This window comes from Anabrus simplex, chromosome 4 (genome assembly GCF_040414725.1).
Source record: "Anabrus simplex isolate iqAnaSimp1 chromosome 4, ASM4041472v1, whole genome shotgun sequence".
NCBI classification, from domain to species: Eukaryota; Metazoa; Arthropoda; class Insecta; order Orthoptera; family Tettigoniidae; genus Anabrus; species Anabrus simplex.
This window is the reverse complement of record NC_090268.1, coordinates 400,519,289-400,542,417: the sequence shown is the minus strand read 5'-3', so window position 1 is coordinate 400,542,417 and position 23,129 is coordinate 400,519,289. Positions and strand designations below refer to the sequence as shown.

The window sequence follows — 23,129 nt, the reverse complement described above, 5'->3', positions numbered from 1 at the left end:
AACCAACAAATCTCACTTACTACAATACAGAATAATTACAAATAAATTTCACTTAACCTATGATTAAATACAATAATATCCGTGATACCTAATTATTACAGTCTAAATGATGAGAAACAGAATATAAAATCTAATGAATAGGGTTAATAATAATAATAATAATAATAATAATAATAATAATAATAAATACAGAATGGAGTCTGTAACCCTGTTGTACGGTTACACTATAGACATACAGCTGTGCCCAAATAACTTCAACAGGGAAGACGGCTCTATGTTGCAAAATACTATTATTATTATTATTATTATTATTATTATTATTATTATTATTATTATTATTATTATTATTATTATTATTATTAAGTTATAAAGAAGGCCTACTTAATCACATTTGTAAATATATGTGTATAGTGTTTTTGAGAAATGTAGTTCAATAAAAACTGGCATGTTAGCTTCCACTAATTGTTTTGCCTTAGTTTGGAAAATTGCAGAATGGTTAAAGAAGTTAATCGTTCCGTTATATATACTGGTAATTACTTTTAGATATGTCTGAAAGTATATCAATTCCTGTGGAGTATTTTTTACTTTAATACTATGAAAAGTCTTATTATATGCCACTTCACTAAAGAACGGTGAGGCTGTAATGTTTCATATTTCCTTGGGAATATTTTTTAAGTGTTGTTTACCAATGTTTGTAAATATGTAATTCCACTGTTACCATTCTACACAGTGCTTGTACTAATGTGTATTTTAATTATTACCCTCTTGTTTGCTATTTTCAATGCTAGTATGATTACTTTGTTATACTAGACATACCAGTAATAGGCCTTCGAGTTTATGCCATAAGAAACATGACAAACTGCTGTAAAACTTGACCATGCTTCACTTCCTTATAAGAAACCGCACTTGTTCTAATATTGCCAATTGATGTGAATAATTTAAACAGTCATGAGGTCCTCATTTTCCTAGTAGTTTGTCTTCAGACAATGTAAACCTAAATGAATATCATGAGTAGTAGTGTTCTCCACAGAAAGTTTCGTCAGCCGAGTGGAAGGAATGAGTAGCCGGGCGGGGAATACTACGTAAAAATGAATTTGATAATATTTCAGTGTATTCCCTTTAAGGCATTAACAATAATATCAGACAGGTAAACATTAACTGCAAAATTGAACTATTTTAGTGTTATTATCACGTACAAGTCATAAGAGTATTTTGAACTTCTCATTCGTAATCATGTAACTCCGGGGCCTAACACTCGATTTCTGTGGAGTGTGGTTGTGGTGGTTATTATTGTTTTACGAGAAAGTACAACTGGGCAACCATCCTCTATTAACATCAGAATGAAAAAAATGGAAGGGTCCGGCACTTCGAAAAAAGAAGGCATCGGCGAAAGAAAGACGAGGGCCATGCAGTGTGTGAAAATGAAAGACTCCCTAGGCCTCGTGACGTAATACCGTCGGCTGGTTTAGTGAACTTTTTATTTTGCTGTGTGTGTTTACATACTTTATACATTAAGAAGAAAAACAACATGCATAAAGCTATGCAAAATCAACAAAAATGCAACCAAGGCTAAAGTTGGTAATGTGGGATTTTGAACACAAAATTAAAATTCATTGTACAGCAGATCAATACCGTGTATGGTCATCTCAGGCCCTGAACATGCTTGAACACAGTGACGCATATTTGGCATCAAAGAATCTAACTTGTTTTGGTGCAGATTATTCCACTCTTGGATAGCAGCTTCAATCAGTCGCGGAAAATTAGCAGGAGGATTAGGACAATGGGCAATTGCTTTCTTCAGTTCATGCCATGCTTATTACTCATAGTTCATGTCCGTAGAATATGTAGGCCACACCATTTACTGTTTGCCATGCATCTCAAGAAACTGATTGACCATTCTGGCTCGGTGGGAACGAGTATTATCATCTACTAGTGTAAAGCCCTTGGCTACAGTGGCAACACATCATGTAATTACAGGTTGGAGGATGTTTTCTTTGTATACCGCACCAGTCTTGTTACCGTGGATAAGAGGCGTTTGTTGGCAAAACATGATCCCACCCAAAAACATGATGGAATGCTCTTGCTGCTCAAGGCGCTTTGAGATAAAAGGCTCATTCCATCTCTCATCGGATGAGATTGGATGAGATCGTTTCCAGACTTTAATGCTCCTGTTGAATGGGTGAAAGGTTATTGTTACCTCATCAGAAAAGAGCGTACGCTTCCACTGTTCCTAATGCCATTGACTATGAGTTGTTACCTACCTCTGATGAGCTACCTTATGTTGTTTAAGAGGAGCTTTTGGCACAGGCTTCCTTAAATATCAGTCCTTCATCGTGTAGTTGATTTCCAACTTATTTTCTCTTGTGACCCTCTGAAGAACCTGGCAGAACAAGATGGCAGTAGCAGTGGGCCTATGACGTGCTGAAAACAACAAATACCGATCCTTCCTCTGAGTTGTTGATCGGCTACAGTTTGCATCTGCCGGAACTTTTTCAAAACGCACTTTTTCCATCACTCCAAATTGCTCCAGTGTCAGCGCTGACATCCACTAGTCACAATTCGTTTGCAACAGTGTCACAATTGAAACGCTGGCACTGGCATAAATAGGTACTCTTGCCAAATTTATCTCAGTCCTACAGGTGCTTTCTATACACCAACGACCTTATGAGTGATTGGTTGGTATTTGAGATTCTGTGACATATCACTTGAAATCATAATAAACAAAACATTTTTGTGCATAGTAAATTACATTTCGACTTTTTTAAGAAAAGTTTTTTAAAAAGACATACTTTATACCGCAGGTAAATTTAACACCCGTTTTCCATTTCTATACCTACCTCTAGCAACAGTCTTTTCATTTTGTGGATTGCTTAATGTTCGGTCTGCTGGGATAGGGAATAATATGCATTGCAACACTAATTCTAAAACCTCCTATCTACAATACATTTTCTTTTGAAATTGAAATTCATCTTCAGTGACAAAGGTTGAGCCCACGGTCACCTGCTAGTAGAGTGGGGAAACCAAACATCGGTTTTCTAAAGGACATTCTAAAACTTACTAAGTGTGATGATATTAAAGCAGTTCAGTTTAAATACCTTCTAAGTGCAAGGATTTTTACATGCAATTTGAAATATCAGTCAGAACATCAGCATTCAAGGAGATTCTATTTAGATAGTTTGAAAATGCTAAATTAGAGAGAGTTTTCTTTCCAGTAATTTACAGGGCGATTCATATAAAACTCAGCAACATACATTTCTTATTAAAAACTATTGGATAACAAAGTCATAGCCACACAAAGGGCATACCAGACGGAATTTGGTGTCGCAATAGTCCAGACAGGAACACAACACTGGCGTTGGTACACAAGTTGACCGGGCTAGTTGGCTGTGCGGAGGGGCGCGCAGCTGTGAGCTTGCATCCAGGAGATAGTGGGTTCGAACTCCACTGTCGGCACTGTCGGTTTCCCATTTTCACACCAGGCAAATGCTGGGGCTATACTAATGAAGGCCACGGCTGCTTCCTCCCCACTCCTAGGCCTTTCCTATCCCATCGTCGCCATAATACTTGTCTGTGTAGGTGCGACATAAATAAATTAAATGTCTGTGTAGGTGCGACATAAATAAATTAAATTAATTATCTAAAATTAATTAGATACACAAGTTGGAAACAACTCGACATCTTGTGAGTGAAACCGGCAAGCATCGTTCCTCTCGACTTTCGATGGTTGCTGTGGACGTTCAGGAGCGACTACAGTGGTCACCCAGTAAGTCTTTAAGGCATCTATCGCATGAAACCGGGTACTCATACGCGACGTCTTCGAGAGCTGTGAAGAAGACCGGTTTAAAGCCTTACAGGGTAACGTCTGTTCATGAGCTGCTCGAGCCAGATAAGGCTAAAAGGGTGGAATATTCTCGTTGGTTCCAGATGACCATTGTTCAAAATCCTTGCATACTTTCCATTACATGGTGCACAGACGAGATATCGTTTCGCCTTTGAAGCGGTTACGTAAACTCATAGAACACGCATTTGGTCAGCACAAAATCCACAAGGCATTCAAAGAAACATCTATGCACCCATTGAAAGTGAGGCACAATCAGCAGAATCGTGGGTCCAATTTTCTTTCCACGATACAGTGAAGACCGAAGTGTACCGACGCATTTTCAGTGAATTCGTTGAGCAGTTGGATGATATTGAACTGTGTGAAGGGTACTTTCAAAAGGATGGTGCCAGTCGCCATACGTCACACGAGTCTATTGTGCTGATCCAAAGTTGCTTCGACGATCACATAATCTCGGAATGAGGAGGTAAGTCTAAATTAGGGCTGAACTCGGTTGATAAAGCTTTATGCATCCGGCTTCGGTGGTGGGGTCATGTGAGGCGAATGGAGGAGGATAGGATACCTAGGAGAATAATGGACTCTGTCATGGAGAGTAAGAGGAGTAGAGGGAGACTAAGATGATGATGATGATGATGAAGATGATTAGACTTTGCTTCTAATGATATAGGAATAAGATTTATGGAACTAAACGGGGTCACAGTCCTTATTACAAATAGAGGATTGTGGAGGTGTTTACTAAACTAACAGAGGCTTGCAGACTGAACGCTGAAAGGCATCACAGTCTATAATGAATATTTTTGGCCCATAATAGATGAATGTTGTTACTGTGAGTCAGTCTTGTACCAGGAGGGCTGTGGTTCAATTCCTGACTTGTCCAGGATCTGAGGGTTGGAACAAGATTTACTCTGTCCCATAAGTTCAGCTGAAGAACTGTCTGATGTGAGAAACAGCTAACCTGGTCAAGAAATATAGCTAAAGAAGTCTCATAACACTCCAGTCTCTGCAGAATATTGTTTTAGCACCTTTCTTGGTCGGACCAAGAGTTGTGACTGTGTAATATTTTATGACTATTTTCTTTAATTGTGATAGTCTGCCAAGCAACCCTCACTTGCCTATGTAATATGTATTTTATTACAAAATATTGTGATTTTTAAAATATGTTTTCTCATTATGTCACATGCCTTTGCTGGCAAGATGTAGTCTTCTGGTGTGGGTGAGGTATTAGTGATGCTAGCAATGCTATTACTTATGCAGCCAGTCCCTGTTATGAATGGTGTGAAAATGTTGCTGATAGGGTCGGTTGATGAGGGCAATTCAGTGGGCTTGGCAGACTAAGATGTAAAAGCAACTTGTGGCTCAATGAGGAAAGCAACGGGAAACTCCCTAACTCCTCTTTTCCCTAGTACGCCTCTTCAGTGAAGCCTGCGCCATTTATGATGGCTGATGGTGGAGCTGCTGAGGTCAAACCAGCCTCTGGGCTGAGCATTCAGTATACAAACAGTATTTCACGTAGCACTCCACTCTATCACACAAGTGCAGATATTTGAGAGACCTGCTTCTTTAGTTGGTCACCTTGTTGATATGTATTATTAATTTATAGTGTATTTATGTCTCCTCTTCTTAAATTTTACAGCACAGTTTGGGCAGTGGAGCTTTGGACCACAACATGGATTTGCTCGTATCATTCGCTGGAACTTGGAAAAGGCTCCGGAGCGTCTACCCAGTGGCGATGTCGAAGCTATTTTCTCTATTATGGACAGTGAATTTACTCGCTCTATGTGGAACTTCCCGTAAGTCTATGTTTATATAATATGACAGTCATTTGCTTACTTCTTATGGCTTGCCCAGACTTTTATCTATTACCGGTCCCTTAAATCTTGTTACCATTAATGCTTTCACAGCCCATACTTATAGACATGATATAGGCTTTTTGGGCTGGGGCCGTGTCAAGAAAATAAGTGAAATTCTTTACGTTTTGTACTGCTGTTAACTAGCATATCTTTCTGAAGGCTCTATGTATTCTACCAAGTTATTTCCTGTAAGGAATGTTGCTTTAACTTCTCTTGTGGGTTTCTCATGAAATTGTAAATAATTGGATCACCAGTTACAGGGACCAGTAATTTATTAAGACCAAGTGTACGAGAACTGATCCAAAAATGTGTAGATATATTTTGGTTAATATGACTAATGTACAACTTAATCCCACCAAACGTTAATGTTAAGTTTCTCATTATTTCATGTTATTTATAAGACTGCTGGTTTAAACAAGCTTTATGTGGCATGGACAGGCAATAGTAGTAACCAGCCATTTGTATGTTGGACTTCGCTGGTAGCAATGTGTTATGAGAAGCATAGTATGTCGAGCCACACTATTCACTCAGATTGATTCCTTTCACCATCCCCTCTCTTTTCTCTTTACATAATTGCATAAAACTATGTATAAAGCTCTACAAGAGCTGTATATAAATAGAACAAAGTAAAACCCAGAATTCTCTGGAAACTGACCTTAGCAGGAAGAATGTTTGAAGCTTCAAGGTTGGGATTTGAAAGGAATTCTATGAGCTATGAGAGAAAGAATATGAATAGAATTGGTCAGCAGGACAACAGAATGACAGGACAATTGTGTGGCACCCTAACAAAGATTTCCTTATCAGCGTTCAGTTGAACATTTTGCTACGTAATATAACACCCTTAATACACACGTTGAGTTGAACATTTTGCTACGTAATATAACACCCTTAATACACCTAATAGATATGGGTGTAATGAAAGCTTTTGGTGGAGTGGAAGGTATTATAGGCTTCCATTATCTGTAACATTGGCTGTGAGTAGGAAAGAATTGTTAGCTCTATGCCCAGTTGAGTTTACCCCAAGAATGAACCCTGTCCTTATTTTTGTTGGAGACTAAGTCTCAGGACCATGTGCCTCTAAAGAAGTGGAAATGTCATTTCTATTATTTATTTATTTTTCTTTTCAAATTCCAGCTGAGTAATCTAACCCACATCCTTCTGGGTGAACTAAGCATGCATGCCTTTTCTACCATGGATAGGCATAAAATTAGTAGACTAAAGGTCAAAGATCGCCAGCATCAGCTATGGTTTGAGCTTTGTTTGTAAATACGTATTAAATGGATTTTTCTTCCTATGAGACACACTTCATGTTTTTGTGATTTTTTTCTTTTCTTGTAGATTCCGTCTTACCTACCGGCTGATACTACGTGAGAAAGAACTTCATTTCAATATTGGTGTATATAATCCCAGCAAGGACCTTACATTCAGCTTCAACCTCCTCTTGCACACATATTTCAAGGTGCCCGATGTGCGCCGCTGCCAAATCACAGGCCTCCATGGTTGTACCTTTATTGATAAGGTAATATAATGTGTATGTTACTAAGTTAATCTCTGCAAGATTAAACCAAGTTTACCTTTGAGTTAGACATTGAGATAAACTGACTCATATTTATATATTATTATTTCTTCAGTCGTATTTGTATCTTGAGTACCCATACTTACAGAAGAGTTAAAAGGAACTTTATATGTAATGCTGTTGTGACAATTGAATTAAAAATCTAACAAGTTCCACCTTTTTCAATACAAAATACAATGTTGTTGGATGGTTTTCTTACAACATAAATTTCATTACAGAACTAGTTTGTGTTCCTCTAGACACCATCATCAGCTGCATATTAAATGAAAAAACTTGGCGATATAAACATGAACAACAACAACAACCTATTGCTATACATAACTCCTTAATATCTATATTATGCTAGGTTAAAAACTCTAATTTGTAACAAGAAAAACCTTGTAAGTCAAAAATATAAAATCTCTGAGTGATGAGTTGTTTCAAATTCCGTAGTGGCTTATTAATCTGTCTGTCTGTTAGGTCATCAGCCCAGAGGCTGGTTGGATCCTCAAATACCACCACCAAAAGTTATGCGGTTGTAAGGAAACCGCAAAAACCAATGGCAGCACCAAATTGAGGCGTACTAGGCAAGACAAGGAGTGAGGTACTTTGCCATTGCTTTCCTCACTGGGTCAGAAAGTGCTATTGCAGCTCGACTGACCCTATGAGCAACACCTTTCATAACACTCAGATGCACTAGTCGTGCTCTGAATGTCATTACTCAGCACCACCCATACCCCAGCAGCTTCCATATTGTCACAGCCCTGGATGAGACTGGGACTTCGGTGAAAGCTACACTTTACTCTGGCCTGTGCCAAGAGATAAATCGTAAATGTCAGTTCTTATACGATCTTAAAATTGAGGAATAAAGTTGAATACAGTCCTTTAATGTTAAAATGTTAAAGGACTGTATTCAAATTTATTCCTCAATTTTAAGATCGTATAAGAACTGGCATTTACGATTTATAGATTAATAGCCACTATGGAATTTGAAACAACTCATCGCTCAGAGATTTTATATTTTTGACTTACAAGGTTTTCCTTGTTACAAATTAGAGTGTTTAACCTAGCATAATATAGATATTAAGGAGTTACGTATAGCAATATGTTGTTGTTCATGTTCATATCGCCAAGTTTTTTTCATTTAATATGCAGCTGATGATGGTGTCTACAGGAACACCGAAACTAGTTCTGTAATGAAATTTATGTTGTAAGAAACCATCCAAAAACATTGTATTTTGTATTGAAAAAGGTGGAACTTGTTAGATTTTTAATTCAATTGTGATCTCAGTTCAATACGGACACATAATATGAAGTTCCTTACGTTTAATGCTGTTGTTAGTTTAGGATGCTGGGCTTGGTTTCTGGAGATGTATGGTCATTTTGATCACTGGTTATCATCATCATCAAAATCATATCTTTCCCCTTATATAGATGCATTTGATTCAGGGTAAATGTGGTTCCTCCCATTTTACTCTCTTTCTCCACCACTCCTTATCCATTATCATAGAGTCCTCTTACCTATCCTGATCATCATCAGGTCTGTCCATTGAAATTGTCTTGTTTAGTTGCCAGAAGTTTGTACATTTGTACCTTTTTGTGAAGTGGATTGTTTAGCAGGAAAAAATTGTATAATCAGACACAAATAACAGCCGCCCCTATCAGTGAGAAATTACATAGTGCATAATACAAGATAGATGGAAATCATTGCCCCACAATGTGACCCTAACGTAAGTGTAGAAGGGAAAGAAGATAATGACGAATATATTACAGTATTAATGTTGTAAGCTTAAATACAATTGTTTTCACTTTAAGAATCCTTCAAACACTAGGAATGAGAGATTCTCATTGGATTATGACTGATGCAACATTAAGAAGAGATTTCCATTGAAGGAGCTTTCCCACTGAAGGTACATTATTATTTGGTGTTTTGAAAACTATTTTAACTGTTTGTACTGTTTTTAAACTAGTTTTATAAACATTATCTCTGTTATCATCAAGCTCCAATACTTTAGTAAGTGCTGATACCACTACTATATTTTTTTTTAAAGTGCAATAGAACCTCAATCATCTGTCTTAATGAACAGCTCATAGTGAATGATTAATAGAAAAAATAGATAATCCATATTGTCCATTTTAATGGACTTTAAACAACCTAAATATAATCATAAAATACATTAATCCCTCTTAAAAATCAAGATATTTACAGATAACCAATGAAACAACAAAAATAAATATTCACATAAATTACCACTAGAACAGGAATAAATTAAATCAACCTGGTGTCATTTAAGCTGCTTTAAAAATGCCTCTTACCAGGTGAGTTAGTGTTGTCCCTACATAAGGTGCCGCATTGGAACGTCGAGGGATATCCCCCACTATCACCCATACAGACGGATGTGACTTGATTTCTTAAACATTGGGATATCAAAATCAAATCAAAATCTCTTTATTTGCAAATGAGGTGTCTACCTCGGTGGCAAATGGTACACTAAAATACATTATTGTCAAGCACTAAATTTTAAATTAACAGGAGACGAAGAAAATTTTCCTAGAATACAATATTATACAATTTACGCTAATAATTTTTTCTATTAAACACACACATCATCCTTAATAAATTTATATTGTTTACAAAATTCTACTTATAATATCTTACAAACATAGTCAACTCATATACAGTACGGTATGTGAAATTACTTCTAATAATACTATACAACTGGTATAAGATTAAAATTAACACTGAATTTATTTACATATTTATATTTTAGCCATTTTGGAACCTAAGTAGCATAACGACCTGCTGCGTCTTAACCAGAGCCCCTTTTGCCACCACTTTTCAGAGTTCCTGAAGGGTCTTCACAGCTACCGTAGCGGTCCCAGGGCCCTCGAAGTCCCCACTGTACTTCACCCCTACAGGCAGTCCCCTACTTGGGCTGTCCAAACTCCTTAGACCAGGGGATGGAATTAATTTAATCACACACATTTATTATTTACAATATCCTGCACTGGTCGAATGCCCTCTAACATTTAATTTATTATCTCTGTTGTTGTTTATTCTCTTCTTGAATATCTGTACAGATTTTGGAAAAGGATCAAACACTACCCCTGGTAAACTGTTCCACTCCTTCACACCCTTCCCAATGAAAGAAAATTTACCCCAATCGCTTCTGCTAAAATTCCTTCTAATTTTGTACTTGTGGTCAGTTCTACCAATATAATTATTTTCCAACCGAAGCCTATCACGGATATCTCCCCATGCTTCTTCTCCTGTATAGGCTCTATATAATCCTATATCCCTCAGCCGATATAACAGCATTTATAATTATATAACAGCATTTATAATTTAAAGAAGATCAATTTACCTTTTCAAGCATATATATAACAGACAACATGTTTTCATGTGTTTCAGCAAACAGAATAGGAACCTGTTCAAGTTCAGCATTGTGACTTTTTAACAAAAATCATTTTGACATTCATGAGAAATGTATTAAAAAAACAGTCTAGTTCTAATATGCATGTTCCCACAATTTACTCTTTTTTAGAGTACCAACAGACAATGGTGTTAAAGTCACCTTTTATCTGATTAAGTATTAAGGTTTTTGATACAGACTACATAGAATATTTTTTAACAACTGTTTATATATGTTATGTGCATTTTTTATGATCATTTATAGTCCCTAACTTATTGGAATCTGACTCCATTATACTGTCATTTTATCTGTTCAGTAAATATAAATAAAATAGATTAAAAAATTGCCTTATGTTACTGGACCTGTATCAGGTTGTAATAAGTCTGACACTGGCTGACTGTTCCTGCATGTGCTATGACTGTGGAGGAGGCCTCTTTTTTTTTTTTTTAAATTACAGATTTACTACGGTACATTTAACATCATAACATTTACCAGTTCTGGCCTTAATTTGCAACTACATGAAATACCCCACCTCAAGAATTATTTCAATAATAATTGATATAGTGTCAATCCTTAGACATAACTCAAACTTCAGTTCTCTTTATTTAATTTATTTTCCGGGTTGAACAGTGTTGTTGTTCTCTGTACATCACATACAGTTTGCCGATGTTTCGAATACATTGCAGTATTCTTTGTCAAGGTGACTGAAATACCCCTACACGATCCGAGGTAGTCAGTCTCCCAGGCAGCAGTCACAACTACAAGAGTGGCCCTTACCTTGGTCTTTTATATCCTAGTCTTTCTGGCTGACGCAAGCCCCTGGCTGTCTCGTGAGAATTCTGGAAGGTATGTGTCACAGCCAGGAAGTGGGGGCGTGCCCGCGCTGTTATGTAATTGGGGTTTCGGCCAGCGTGTTTATGTTGTGGTCTGTATGTCTTAAACTATGAATGCCTATCATTCACTACCTGGCTGTGACACATACCTTCCAGAATTCTCACGAGACAGCCAGGGGCTTACGTCAGCCAGAAAGGCTAGGATATAAAAGACCAAGGTCAGGGCCACTCTTGTAGTTGTGACTGCTGTCTGGGAGACTGACTACCTCGGATCGAGTAGGGGTATTTCAGTCGCCTTGACAAAGAATACTGCAATGTATTCGAAATGTCGGCAAACTGTATGTGATGTACAGACAACAACAACATGGTTCAACCCCGAAAATAAATTAATTCTTCATACCGTGGAACCTTTGCCTCTAAGATTCAGTTCTCTTCTTTATATATCATGGAGCATGTAATATGAACTTCACCCTATTTCACTAAGTACCTGCTTCTTTGAAATATAACATTTCTAATTTTGTAAGATTTAACACAATACAAATACAGTATGTGAATGTATTTTAAATATTTAATCTATTAATATAAGTACACTTTTTGAATACTTCAATTTTTTATATTTTGCCAATAATGGTGCCTTGATTTCAATTTTGATAATAATTGATCTTTAAGTTGAAGATGTTCTCTACAAAGTGTGATATATGGAATTATAATATATAAACATAGTAAACTTGTATTGTATAGGTGGAATTTTTCTGTAATTTAACAAGCCCATACTCGTACCCTGCTAGTGATGTGTACACACTGAGTTACTTGACCTAATACAAATCGTTCTGAAGACAAACATGAATTAAAATTCTAATATTCTTAAATATTGTATTGCTTTTTAGCTGAGAAAAGTTGTCTTTTGTTGTTCCTGTAAAATGTGAGGAAAAATCACATGCACAGTATTGCAGTAGTTTGTTTTTTCAATCACTTAGACTCTTTCAAGTTGAGTGAATATTGAGAGTAAGTGTTTAATACTGAGAATGTATTGTTCATAGACTAGAGATGGTGCAGTGTTCCAAGAAGGCCGAGATGTAGTCACTATATCAGAGTGGACTGACCGGGTGTATCAGAATACTCCCCAGGAACACATCATCACTAATGTGGTATCAGGACGCAAGATGAGAATACAAAAGTATAATTTTCCAGACACAGGTATGTTCGTTGCATTTTGTAGATGGATAGTCCTTAACAAGACAAATCTAGTTAATCTTAATTTGTTTCTTTTAATATTCTCTGGTTTTTATTCATTTTTCTGTAATAAAAGCATGAACTGATGAGTAATTGAATTAGAGATAACTGGCTAGTAGCATCTAGCACTCTGTTTCGGCCCAGTGACAGTATCAATTTGATATGGCATGCCATGAACTGCACAAGACACCAGAAGATTTGGAGAGCTATCCTGAACCACTGCAGAGCCTCTCATAATGCACAGATTGGTCGGAGCAGGGTTCAGGGGACTCGTATCCCTTTCGACAACACGCAGATATGCTCAATAGGATTGAACTCGGGTAAACTTTAGGAACCAGGCAAGCATCCGTACGTTTGTGGAGTGTTCATCGAAATAATCGGCCACAGCTCATGAACAATGGGCTGATGTGTTGTCTTGCTGTAGGTACAGGTCTTCTGCAGTGTGCTGGAGAACAACAAATGAGTGTCTATATCTTTTGCCTGTGAGGGACATTAGCAGACATACCAGGAATCCCATTTCATCCCAAGTGAATACTCCCCATATGAGAGTACTACTGCCGTTGGCCTGCACTGTACCTTGCTGGCAAGAGGGATCCATTGTCTCGTATACGGGGTGACATACTCGTACCCTGCTATTGGTACTTCAGCTTTCCTGTCCAGGCAACCTTTTTCATTGTTTTGAGAGTCCAATGGTGGTGTTCCTTTCCCCGTATCGGTCTTTGTGCCTTGCGACGTATTATACCCTACAGGACATAAACAATAATGGATTATCGAACTTACCTGCTTACCTGTTGATGAATAACTGCACCAGCCTAGCTGCAACCGGCAGACGGTTGATGCTCTTGTGACGAGAGTATCATGGGACAAGGATACTATACTATTAAATTTTAATTTCAGAAATGAGAACTCCATTATTATTTGACTCTTTACTAGACAAAGCATATTCGATTAAAAAAATGAAGAAAATTTTTAGTTTTCACAATACTATTTTTACAATAGATTGCACTCGTAGTGCAAAGATAACAGCCATGAAGGCTTACATCTATAGTTTTCACAAAATAGAATGAATGACGTTACAAAATAGAATTTCGTGATGATGTCGTGCGTAAGAGTAGATAAGTGAAGCAAAAATAGGTTTTTTTATATGGAACAGAACCCATAGACCTATAAAATAATAAAAAAACATGATGCTAGGATTAAGGACATTCTGCAGAAACAACACTATTACTAAAGGCTCCCTCACATATTGGGGAAATATTTACATGTAAACAGCCACTCAGTATGTTACAAGCGACGACTAAGGTAAATTAAAACACTGAAGCTAATATGCTACCCGACTACCTATAAAAATTCATAGGGATGTGAATACACATCCTCTAAGCAATCTCTGTACATAACAATACAAATTCCTTTAGTACCAAGACGACATATATACAAATACCCATCAATATTGACACGTAAGTGGAAAAGAAAAGGGCAAAACAAAAAAAGAAAGAATCACTGTCGCAAATAATTCTCTGCCTGAAGAAAGACTCCCTTGCAACATATGGCTTTTAAAAATGGCTGCAGCTTCCTGGGGTGCATGGTTAGGACATTGGCCTGTTCGTCTAGCCAGTGCAGCCTCCCCCAACCCACAAAAAAAATTATAAACAAGGGAGTGAGCGACCTAGTTCCTCTGCTTTCTGGACTAACATGACAAAAAGGGCTTTCAATTGCGTCTACACTTGACAAACCAATAAGCCTTAAAACTAATGAGGAACCAATTCTCATTCTATATATCTGGCTCAACTAACTGACCACCACGGGCCTAATTTATTTCATTAAAGTACTATACCATACTATTTCTCATAAAATCACCCCGTCTATATTTATGACGTGTTCTTGGTAACCTTTAGGTCCAAGGTTCAAGCCCATGTTTGGCAGAGTAAAATGGAGTCACAGATTTTAATGACACAGTCTACGATGTGGTTTAATTTCACCCGGACTCGATCAAATAAATACATGCACATAAATCATATTCAGGCAGCATGCAAACACTACGTTACGCAGATCTATCCACCCAAATAGAGAGCATGATAAACTGATCCAAATAATACTCACAAGAAATATTATCCGCCGAAAGAAAGGAATATACTGATCTAACAAACATGAAACAAGCTTACATAACACTAGGCACTCTTCTTCCCATCACGTAACATAACGTACGTCGCTATCTTGTACATAAAAATATTTATACTTTACAATTTTAGTACTTTGAAAACCATCTTAATAAATAGCCTGATAGGCTATAATCAAGTCATATACTAATATTTACAAATTTGATTACTATATTTCTGCGTAACGACTGCTAACCCTAATACATGCCTACAAGTACGGTTCACTTAACTGACATTTGGTGACCTCCTCATCCCTCTGTCAGGGTTAGGCGTAACTGCTCAGCCCATCATGGTAGCGATGTGGTCCTGGGTCCAGTCTCCATGGGTAGCTTGTTCATGATGCCGTCTTCTTGAAGGATGGCTCGTTCATGAGGTCGTCTTCTTACGGTTGTGGTCAGAAGGTCTCATATCACACGTCTCTCGAAACACGGCACAGGTCTTCACTAGAATGAAACGCCTAATTTATTAACAGCACATCACTCCCGGTACTTTTATTTAAATTTTGAGACAAAAATCAGTACTGCGATGTTAAAAATCATTGTTCCCCTTTATCAGCTTAACCGCGCACGAATGAATATAGGCAATATATTTACTATCTGAAATCAGCAACCTGATCGGTCGAACAAATTGTCATTATCTCATGCTCGACTGATTCAGACTGATAAGTCTAGCGGGAATAACACAAATGGCTTTAGTTTATACTTGCACTTCTTCCACACTTCACAATATATCTGCGGGTTTACCCGTACCGCTTCATGATGAAGTCTATATGTACGGCATTGTCTACAGTCGGTTAATTAGGCACTCGCGACCTCACTGTAAAGTTTCTAAATACCATCATACGATTGAATAATTACTGGAAAATTTATAGATCACCGATCCACTGAATAAACATTAGCACAACTGCACTAAAGTAATCACAGTCTTTGTCCTAAACCAAGGTTTCTGGCGCAAATACAGACAGACACGCGACACGCACTAGTAGCAATCTCACCATCGAATGAGTAATCTCCCTCCATATCTCTCATCTCTTATAGGGGGCAAAAAGCGAAGCGACGCGAGGGAAAGTTCCTCGAAACACTCTTGTGTTTGGTATGCAGCCACTAAACAGTTTCCCACGGTGGTCAGATTATTACGTAGTTATTAATCTCATTACTTGTTAACAGCATTAAATGTATCATTGGCTTCATAAAATTCTGGAGATAATTTTCATCTTTTTATCATTCTGGAAATCCTTCAGATAGAGGAGATATCACTTGATTCCCGTGATGTGGTGAACCTGACTACTCCCGCTTAAAATATTGTTAGGGTGGTATGGTACTTCCCAAAACAAATTCTTATCTTTCTTTCCTTCTCCCACATATCTTCTGTTTCACTTGTGCATAACCACACCCTGCCTAGGGAATCATCTCCTGAGTTCCCGCGTTCTATATGGCATCACGCCCTTACAGTTGGCGTCATGTTGCACAAATTCTGCGTTAAATATCGCTTACTAATGAATGAACAAAATGGTACAGTATGGTCAACAGAGGTACCCTAGTGGGATGGTAGCTTCCATACCTCATTGCGAGGAGATGTTTCTGGATGGTATTGCTACTAAACACCTTGTTTTCCAGCACTGAGTTCGCAAGTGATATGCTGCACTATGGCCCGTCTATCTGCTCTTACCATTGGAAGTAGCTGACAGTGAACTCTATTATCGATACATTGTACACCATTGCAGTTGCAGTTGACCCTGGGGGCAGAGGTTTTGCCCAAATTTATGTACTCGTAAACTCTCTAATCAGTCAATCAATCATTCAATCAATCAGTCCGTCAATCGATCACCAATGATCTGCGTTTAGGGCTGTCACCCAGGTGGCAGATTCCCTATCAGTTGTTTTCAAAGAGTTAGAAATTTATCTTGATACGATGGCCCATGGAAAGCCCAGTACCTGCACGACTTTGGAAATGGAATAACCCATATGTCTAGCATCGACAATCTGATAGCGATCAAATGTGCCGAGATCTTGTGTCCCACACATCCTGTGCTCAGTTGTTACCCACATGGCCAGCATGAAATTGCATGACATTGCAGTTACATGCCACACCATACTATTACATTCGCTGGGCTGACCACAGCACCGTTTTGCCAAAATAATTACTATCTCTAATTCAATTGCTTATCATTGTGCACACTGCTAAGTGATCATCAGTTGCTGTTTCAACTAATGTTTTTGCACCAAGTTATAAATGGCAATACTGGTAAGTATTTAATTTAATTACTTCCCACTTAACTGGTTGCCACCATGACCAAGCATACCATACAAAAATTAAAGTTTCAGAGGAAATAGGTACAGTATTATGCCAGGCAAAGGTGCTGTACGTTAATTATGGCCATCGTTGCTTCCTTCCCACTCCTAGCCCTTTCCTATCCCATCATCGCTGTAAGACCTATATGTGTCGGTGCAACATATAGCAAATTGAAAAAAAGGAATATACAGTATTATTATTGTTTTTGTTATAATAATATAATCTATTGGATCCAACTGCGTCCTCCATCCGCCTTTAGATGCGACCTGTGGGATCGCATGTTTCATGCGAAGATTGGATTGATCAGTCATCAGCGACATCTCCACAGAGCCAACAGACTTTAAGATGAATTGCAGGGGACAAACGTATTCAAAAAATCAAAAATCAAAATCAAAATCTCTTTATTTGCAAATGAGGTGTCTACCTCGGTGGCAAATGGTACACTAAAATACATTATTGTCAAGCACTAAATATTAAATTAACAAGAGAAGAAAATTTTTCCTATAATACAATATTATACAATTTACGCTAACAATGTTTTCTCTTAAACACACAGCTCATCCTTAATAAATTTATATTGTTTACAAAATTCTACTTATAATATATCCTGTCCTACTTACAAATATAGTCAACTGATATACAGTATGTGGAATTACTTCAAATGATACTATACAACTGGTATAACATTAATATTTACATTGCATTTATTTATTTACTTTTTTTTTTTACCCGTTCTGGATCCTAAGTAGCATAACGACCTGCTGCGTCTTAACCAGAGCCCCTTTTGCCACCACTTTTCAGAGTTCCTGAAGGGCCTTCACAGCTACCGTAGCGGTCCCAGGGCCCTCGAAGTCCCCACTGTACTTCACCCCTACAGGCAGTCCCCTACTTTGGCTGTCCAAACTCCTTAGACCAGGGGATGGAATTAATTTATTCACACACATTTTTTTATATACAATAACCTGCACTGGTCGAATGCCCTCTAACATTTCATTTATTTTCTCTGTTGCTGTTTATTCTCTTCTTGAATATCTGTACAGATTTTGGAAAAGGATCAAACACTACCCCTGGTAAACTGTTCCACTCCTTCACACCCTTCCCAATGAATGAAAATTTACCCCAATCGCTTCTGCTAAAATTCCTTCTAATTTTATATTTGTGGTCAGTCCTGCCGATATAATTATTTTCCAACTGAAGCCTCTCACGGATATCTCCCCATGCTTCTTCTCCTGTATAGGCTCTATATAATCCTGTAAGTCTAGTTTTCTCCCTTCTCTTACTTAAAGTTTCCCACCCAAGTTCCTTTAACATTTCTGATACACTACTCTTTCTCCTGAAATCCCCTGTTACAAATCTTGCTGCTTTCCTCTGCACACTATCTATTTCTTTTATTATGTATTCTTGGTGAGGATCCCAAACACTGTTTGCATATTCCAATAATGGACGAACCATACTCAAGTAACTTTTTTCTTTTAATTCTTTGTTGCATCCTTTAAGTAGCCTCATTATGACATGTAATGATCTGTATGCTTTCCCAACAATGTCATCAATATGACCCTTCCAGTGCAAATTACTTTCAAATCTCACACCTAAGTATTTGCACTTGCCATCTTTTGGGATAACTACCTCATCCAAAGTATATTCAAATTCAGTTTTAAAGCTCCTGTTTGTAAAAGTTGTAACAGTTGATTTGCCTCCATTAACCTTCATATTATTTTCTTCAACCCATTGTTGGATACTTTCAAGGTCCCTTTGTAATTCTGAACAATCCTCAATGTTGTTTATTTCTCTATAAACAATTATGTCATCTGCATACAATCTTATTTTTGATGTTATATTGTTCCCTAAATCATTTGCGTATATTAAGAAAAGTAACGGACCGATTATACTACCCTGTGCAATTCCCTTCCAAACTTTCTCTTCCTGAGATACATTATTTCCTACTTTGACTTTCTGAACCCTTGAATTTAGAAATGCTTTTATCCAACGTGTAACCCTTACGTCCAATCCTATTCCCTCCAATTTCTTTAATAATATTCCATGTTCCACTCTATCAAAGGCTTTGGAAAGATCTATGGCTATGCAATCTAACTGACCTCCTGAATCCAACTGATCTGATATGTCCTGCTGAAATCCCACCAGTTGTGCCTCACAAGAAAATTTCTTTCTAAATCCATACTGGCTCCTCATGAACCAATTTTTATCATCACATATTCCTCTGATGTACTTCGATATTAAACTCTCCAGAATTTTACAAACTATACTGGTCAGGCTGATTGGTCTGTAGTTCTCTGGTTTCCTTTTATCACCCTTTCCTTTATAAATTGGTATTATTATAGATTCCTTCCATTCCTTTGGTATTACACTATTATTTATGACATAGTCAAAGAGAAATTTTAAATAAGGCACTATGTACCACCCCATTGTCTTTAATACCTCCCCAGTAATTTGATCACTCCCTGCTGCTTTTCCTTGCTGAAGCAGTTGGATTTCTCTGAAAATATCTTCGTTTGTGAATGAGAAGCTTCTTGTTTCCCTCTGTCTCTCTCCCTCTCTATCTTCTGTTTCGGTTTCCAACTCTTGACAATCATCTACTGAATCTCTAAATTCCCTACTAAATAGGTTTGCTTTCTCAGTATCTGTTAAATAGTGTTCACCCCCTTCTCCCACCATTGTAGGAATTTGGATTCCTTTTCCTTTTTGATTCCTGATATATGAATACAGCTTTTTCCATTTCCCTTTGTGGTCATTACCCTCTTGAAGTATGCCATTCATATAATTCTCTTTTGCTTCCTTTTTCACTCTATTCAGTTCCCTCATTAGCTGTTTTCTAGTTTCTCTACTCTCCCTACCCTCTTTGATTTTCCTGTTTACTATTCTACATTTTCTTTTTAATTTTCTTATTTCCCTTGTATAATAAACAGGGTCTGAGGTCATTTTACCCTTCTTAACAGGTACAAATCTCTTCTCTCCTTCCCAAATAATTCCTTTAAATTTAGCCCAAAGTGTATCCACGTTACTCCCTTCACTTATCCAACAACTGAATTGTGAGTTAAGGTAAGTCCCAAATTCATCAACTTTAGTTTTTCTGTACAATTTCTTGTCTTGTGTAACCCTCTTATTAAGCCTTTTTGGTACGAGTCCTACATCCATTATTACAGCCTTATGGTCTCCTATTCCTTCAATTACCTCAGTTTTATCAACAATTTCCCATGGTTTAACCAAGAATACATCTAGTAAGTTATTGAGACGAGTCGGTTCTTGTACTACTTGTGTAAATCCTCCCTCCCAAATTAACTTATTTGCCAGTTTCTGTTCATGGGCTTCACTTGCAGCTCCTTTCCATTCAACTTCAGGCAAATTTAGATCTCCCCCAATTATTACCATATCATTATTATTGTTTTTACAAGTATAATCTATTATTTTTTCAAAGATTTCCATGTCTCTTGCCTCTCTTCCAGGCCTGTATGTTCTTATAATTCCCACCTCCTTCATATTATCACAAACTAATTTTATCCCTAATATTTCATCCCTTTCATCGGTAAACCATTCATGTGAACAGTAAGTTTCCTTCACCAGAATAAACACCCCCCCTCCCTTTTTATCTCCTCGGTCTCTACGATAGACTGTGTACCCTTCTGGAAATACTTCTCTATTACCCACCCCTTCTTTCAACCACGATTCCACTCCTATCACCACATCAGTCTCATAAGATTCCATCAATGTACCGAATTTTAATTGTTTATTTACTACACTTTGACAGTTTACCAAGAGCAATCTCAGACCCCCTTCCTCCCTAAAACTTGACTGTTGCAATTGGGTAACTTGAAATTCCTTACTATCCTGAGTTTCTTTTTCTAGTTGACTGAGCCAGCTTAAAGTATAGCTGGCTCTTTCTACTAGTTTTCCTGGTCAGTATTATAACTCAAGGGAGTTGCCTGTTTTACAGTACATATCTTAAGATTAATAAAATCTAGAACAATATTTCCTATCTTTCGTTTACCTGAATTGTTTAGATGGAGGCCATGTTTTGTATAACAGTATCTCTCAAAGCTGCTGCATTCAATAACCTGAGTATTCCGAAAATGTTTACAAATTTTAACAATATCTGTATTGACCTTGTCCACTTCAATGTTCACACACGAATCTCTACTCAAATCATGCCTGTGGGGCACGTTCACTACAAAAACGTTAGTGTGGGTCAGCTTCCCTAGTGTATGTTTAAGTTGTGATCTTACATTCTTGGCGTCGTCGCGAGCTACGTCGTTCGTCCCACCGATGATAAGCACTGCATCGCCGCTCCCGAAGTTCCTAGTTGCTGCTTCTACGTTTTCCACAACCCTGCTGATAGAAGCTCCTGGATATATTTCTCCGGTTGCTGCTATATTCTCGTCGTTAATCACTCCCGCAATTCCCCTTCCTTGGCTATTCTCGGAAACGATTAGCTATTGACAACGACGATATAGTCTATTAATTCGAAGTGTACAGATGGTTGGAAAAAAATGTATTGAACTAAAATTCCTTCCATCGAAAGAGTAACATAGGCATAAACAAACATTTCATAGTGCTCCGCGAGGTCCATGTGGTCTTAACGCAAATATGAACATGTGAAGTTACAGATATAGCAGCTTTGCCTGAACATATTTGAGACGATAAAAATACATTATCACTGCTATAAAATGTATTTGCCATGAAAATTAACAAGTAGGCCTACTTATATGACGGGTATTTCATTAATTTGAAATTGCAAGAGGCTCGATTTCCTGTAGGTTAGAAGATTCGTTGTCTCTTGCATCACTAGAATCCCCTCCTAAATTACTTACAAATTCGTCACACTATACGTGTAAAATACTTCTCACACTCTGTCTCTTTTTACTCGGATAGTAACTCAACTGGTGGTGGATAATTCTTTTCATGCGATGTAAACATTTGAAACAGACACACTGGTGAACTCGGATGTTAGTTTTGCGATATCATCAATTATATGGTCGGGATACATTTCCATAAACTTATTAAATAATTTAACACAGCAGTCTTCTCTCTCCTTTTCAGAGGTTTCCCTCTCTTTATGTTTTACACGCATAAGAACTGCTTTGTGCATAACCATTGCAGTGAACTGAATCAAGATTATGCGATCGTGATCTCTGCAGCTGCTATAGCTAGCAGATTAATAGGGGATTTTTGCAAGCTGATATTGGATGTTTAAGATATTCGCTAGAAGCTTAGAACAGTAGGCCTAATATTATTTTCTCCCTCTGTATTGCATACTTCATCAAACTGTCATAAAGCATACACTTACAATTACAGAGTTTTTCTGGCGTTTCCACCTAACAAACAGAATTTTGAGTTGAAACCATCAATATATAAAAATGAAACTAATCACACATGTCATTACAATCATACAAAGTTTAGAAATGGACTATTTACTGGGCGGAGAAAGGAAGTGTGAAGTGGAAGTGTGAAGTGGTCTAAATTGTGGTTTTGTTTACACCTACTTTTTTCTCTGGTTGAGAAGTGTGGTTTTTGACTTACTTTATTGGAATAAGTTATAAAGGCTTAAATAAAAATATAAACAGTACATAAATTGCAAATAAAATTATAAATAGTTCATTAATCAGCAAATTAAAATGATAAACATTACATGAATTAGCAAAGTGCAGGAGTTACATACAACAAGAAAACGTAAACAGAATAGTATACTACGGTTGTAACAGCAGCATCTGGCATCCTGCAATAGCAAAACCATACTGTAAATGTGTATCTTAAAACTGTGCAGAAATACACAGTATGAAATAAAATAAAGGTACTGTACATTGATGCTCCCTTACCTGTAATCTTCTTAGCGTTCATCTTCACTGGCAGAATTGCAGTCCTGCTCGTCGTCACCATCATCGTTCTCACACAGCACATCATCCTCGGTTCTGTCCAGCGAATTAGAGACCCTGAATTTCGTGAAACT

At 37.4% G+C, this 23,129-nt stretch overlaps 1 protein-coding gene across 1 annotated transcript in view; it reads left to right on the top strand.

Annotated features, from left to right (window-relative positions):
• Positions 1 to 23,129, top strand: part of LOC136872759 (uncharacterized) — a 196,065-nt gene that overhangs the window by 155,530 nt on the left and 17,406 nt on the right. Inside the window, exons 4-6 of the mRNA XM_067146589.2 lie at positions 5,472 to 5,628; positions 7,027 to 7,207; positions 12,530 to 12,686. Of these exons, the coding sequence (XP_067002690.1) occupies positions 5,472 to 5,628; positions 7,027 to 7,207; positions 12,530 to 12,686 (495 nt within the window). The remainder of the gene's footprint in view (positions 1 to 5,471; positions 5,629 to 7,026; positions 7,208 to 12,529; positions 12,687 to 23,129) is intronic.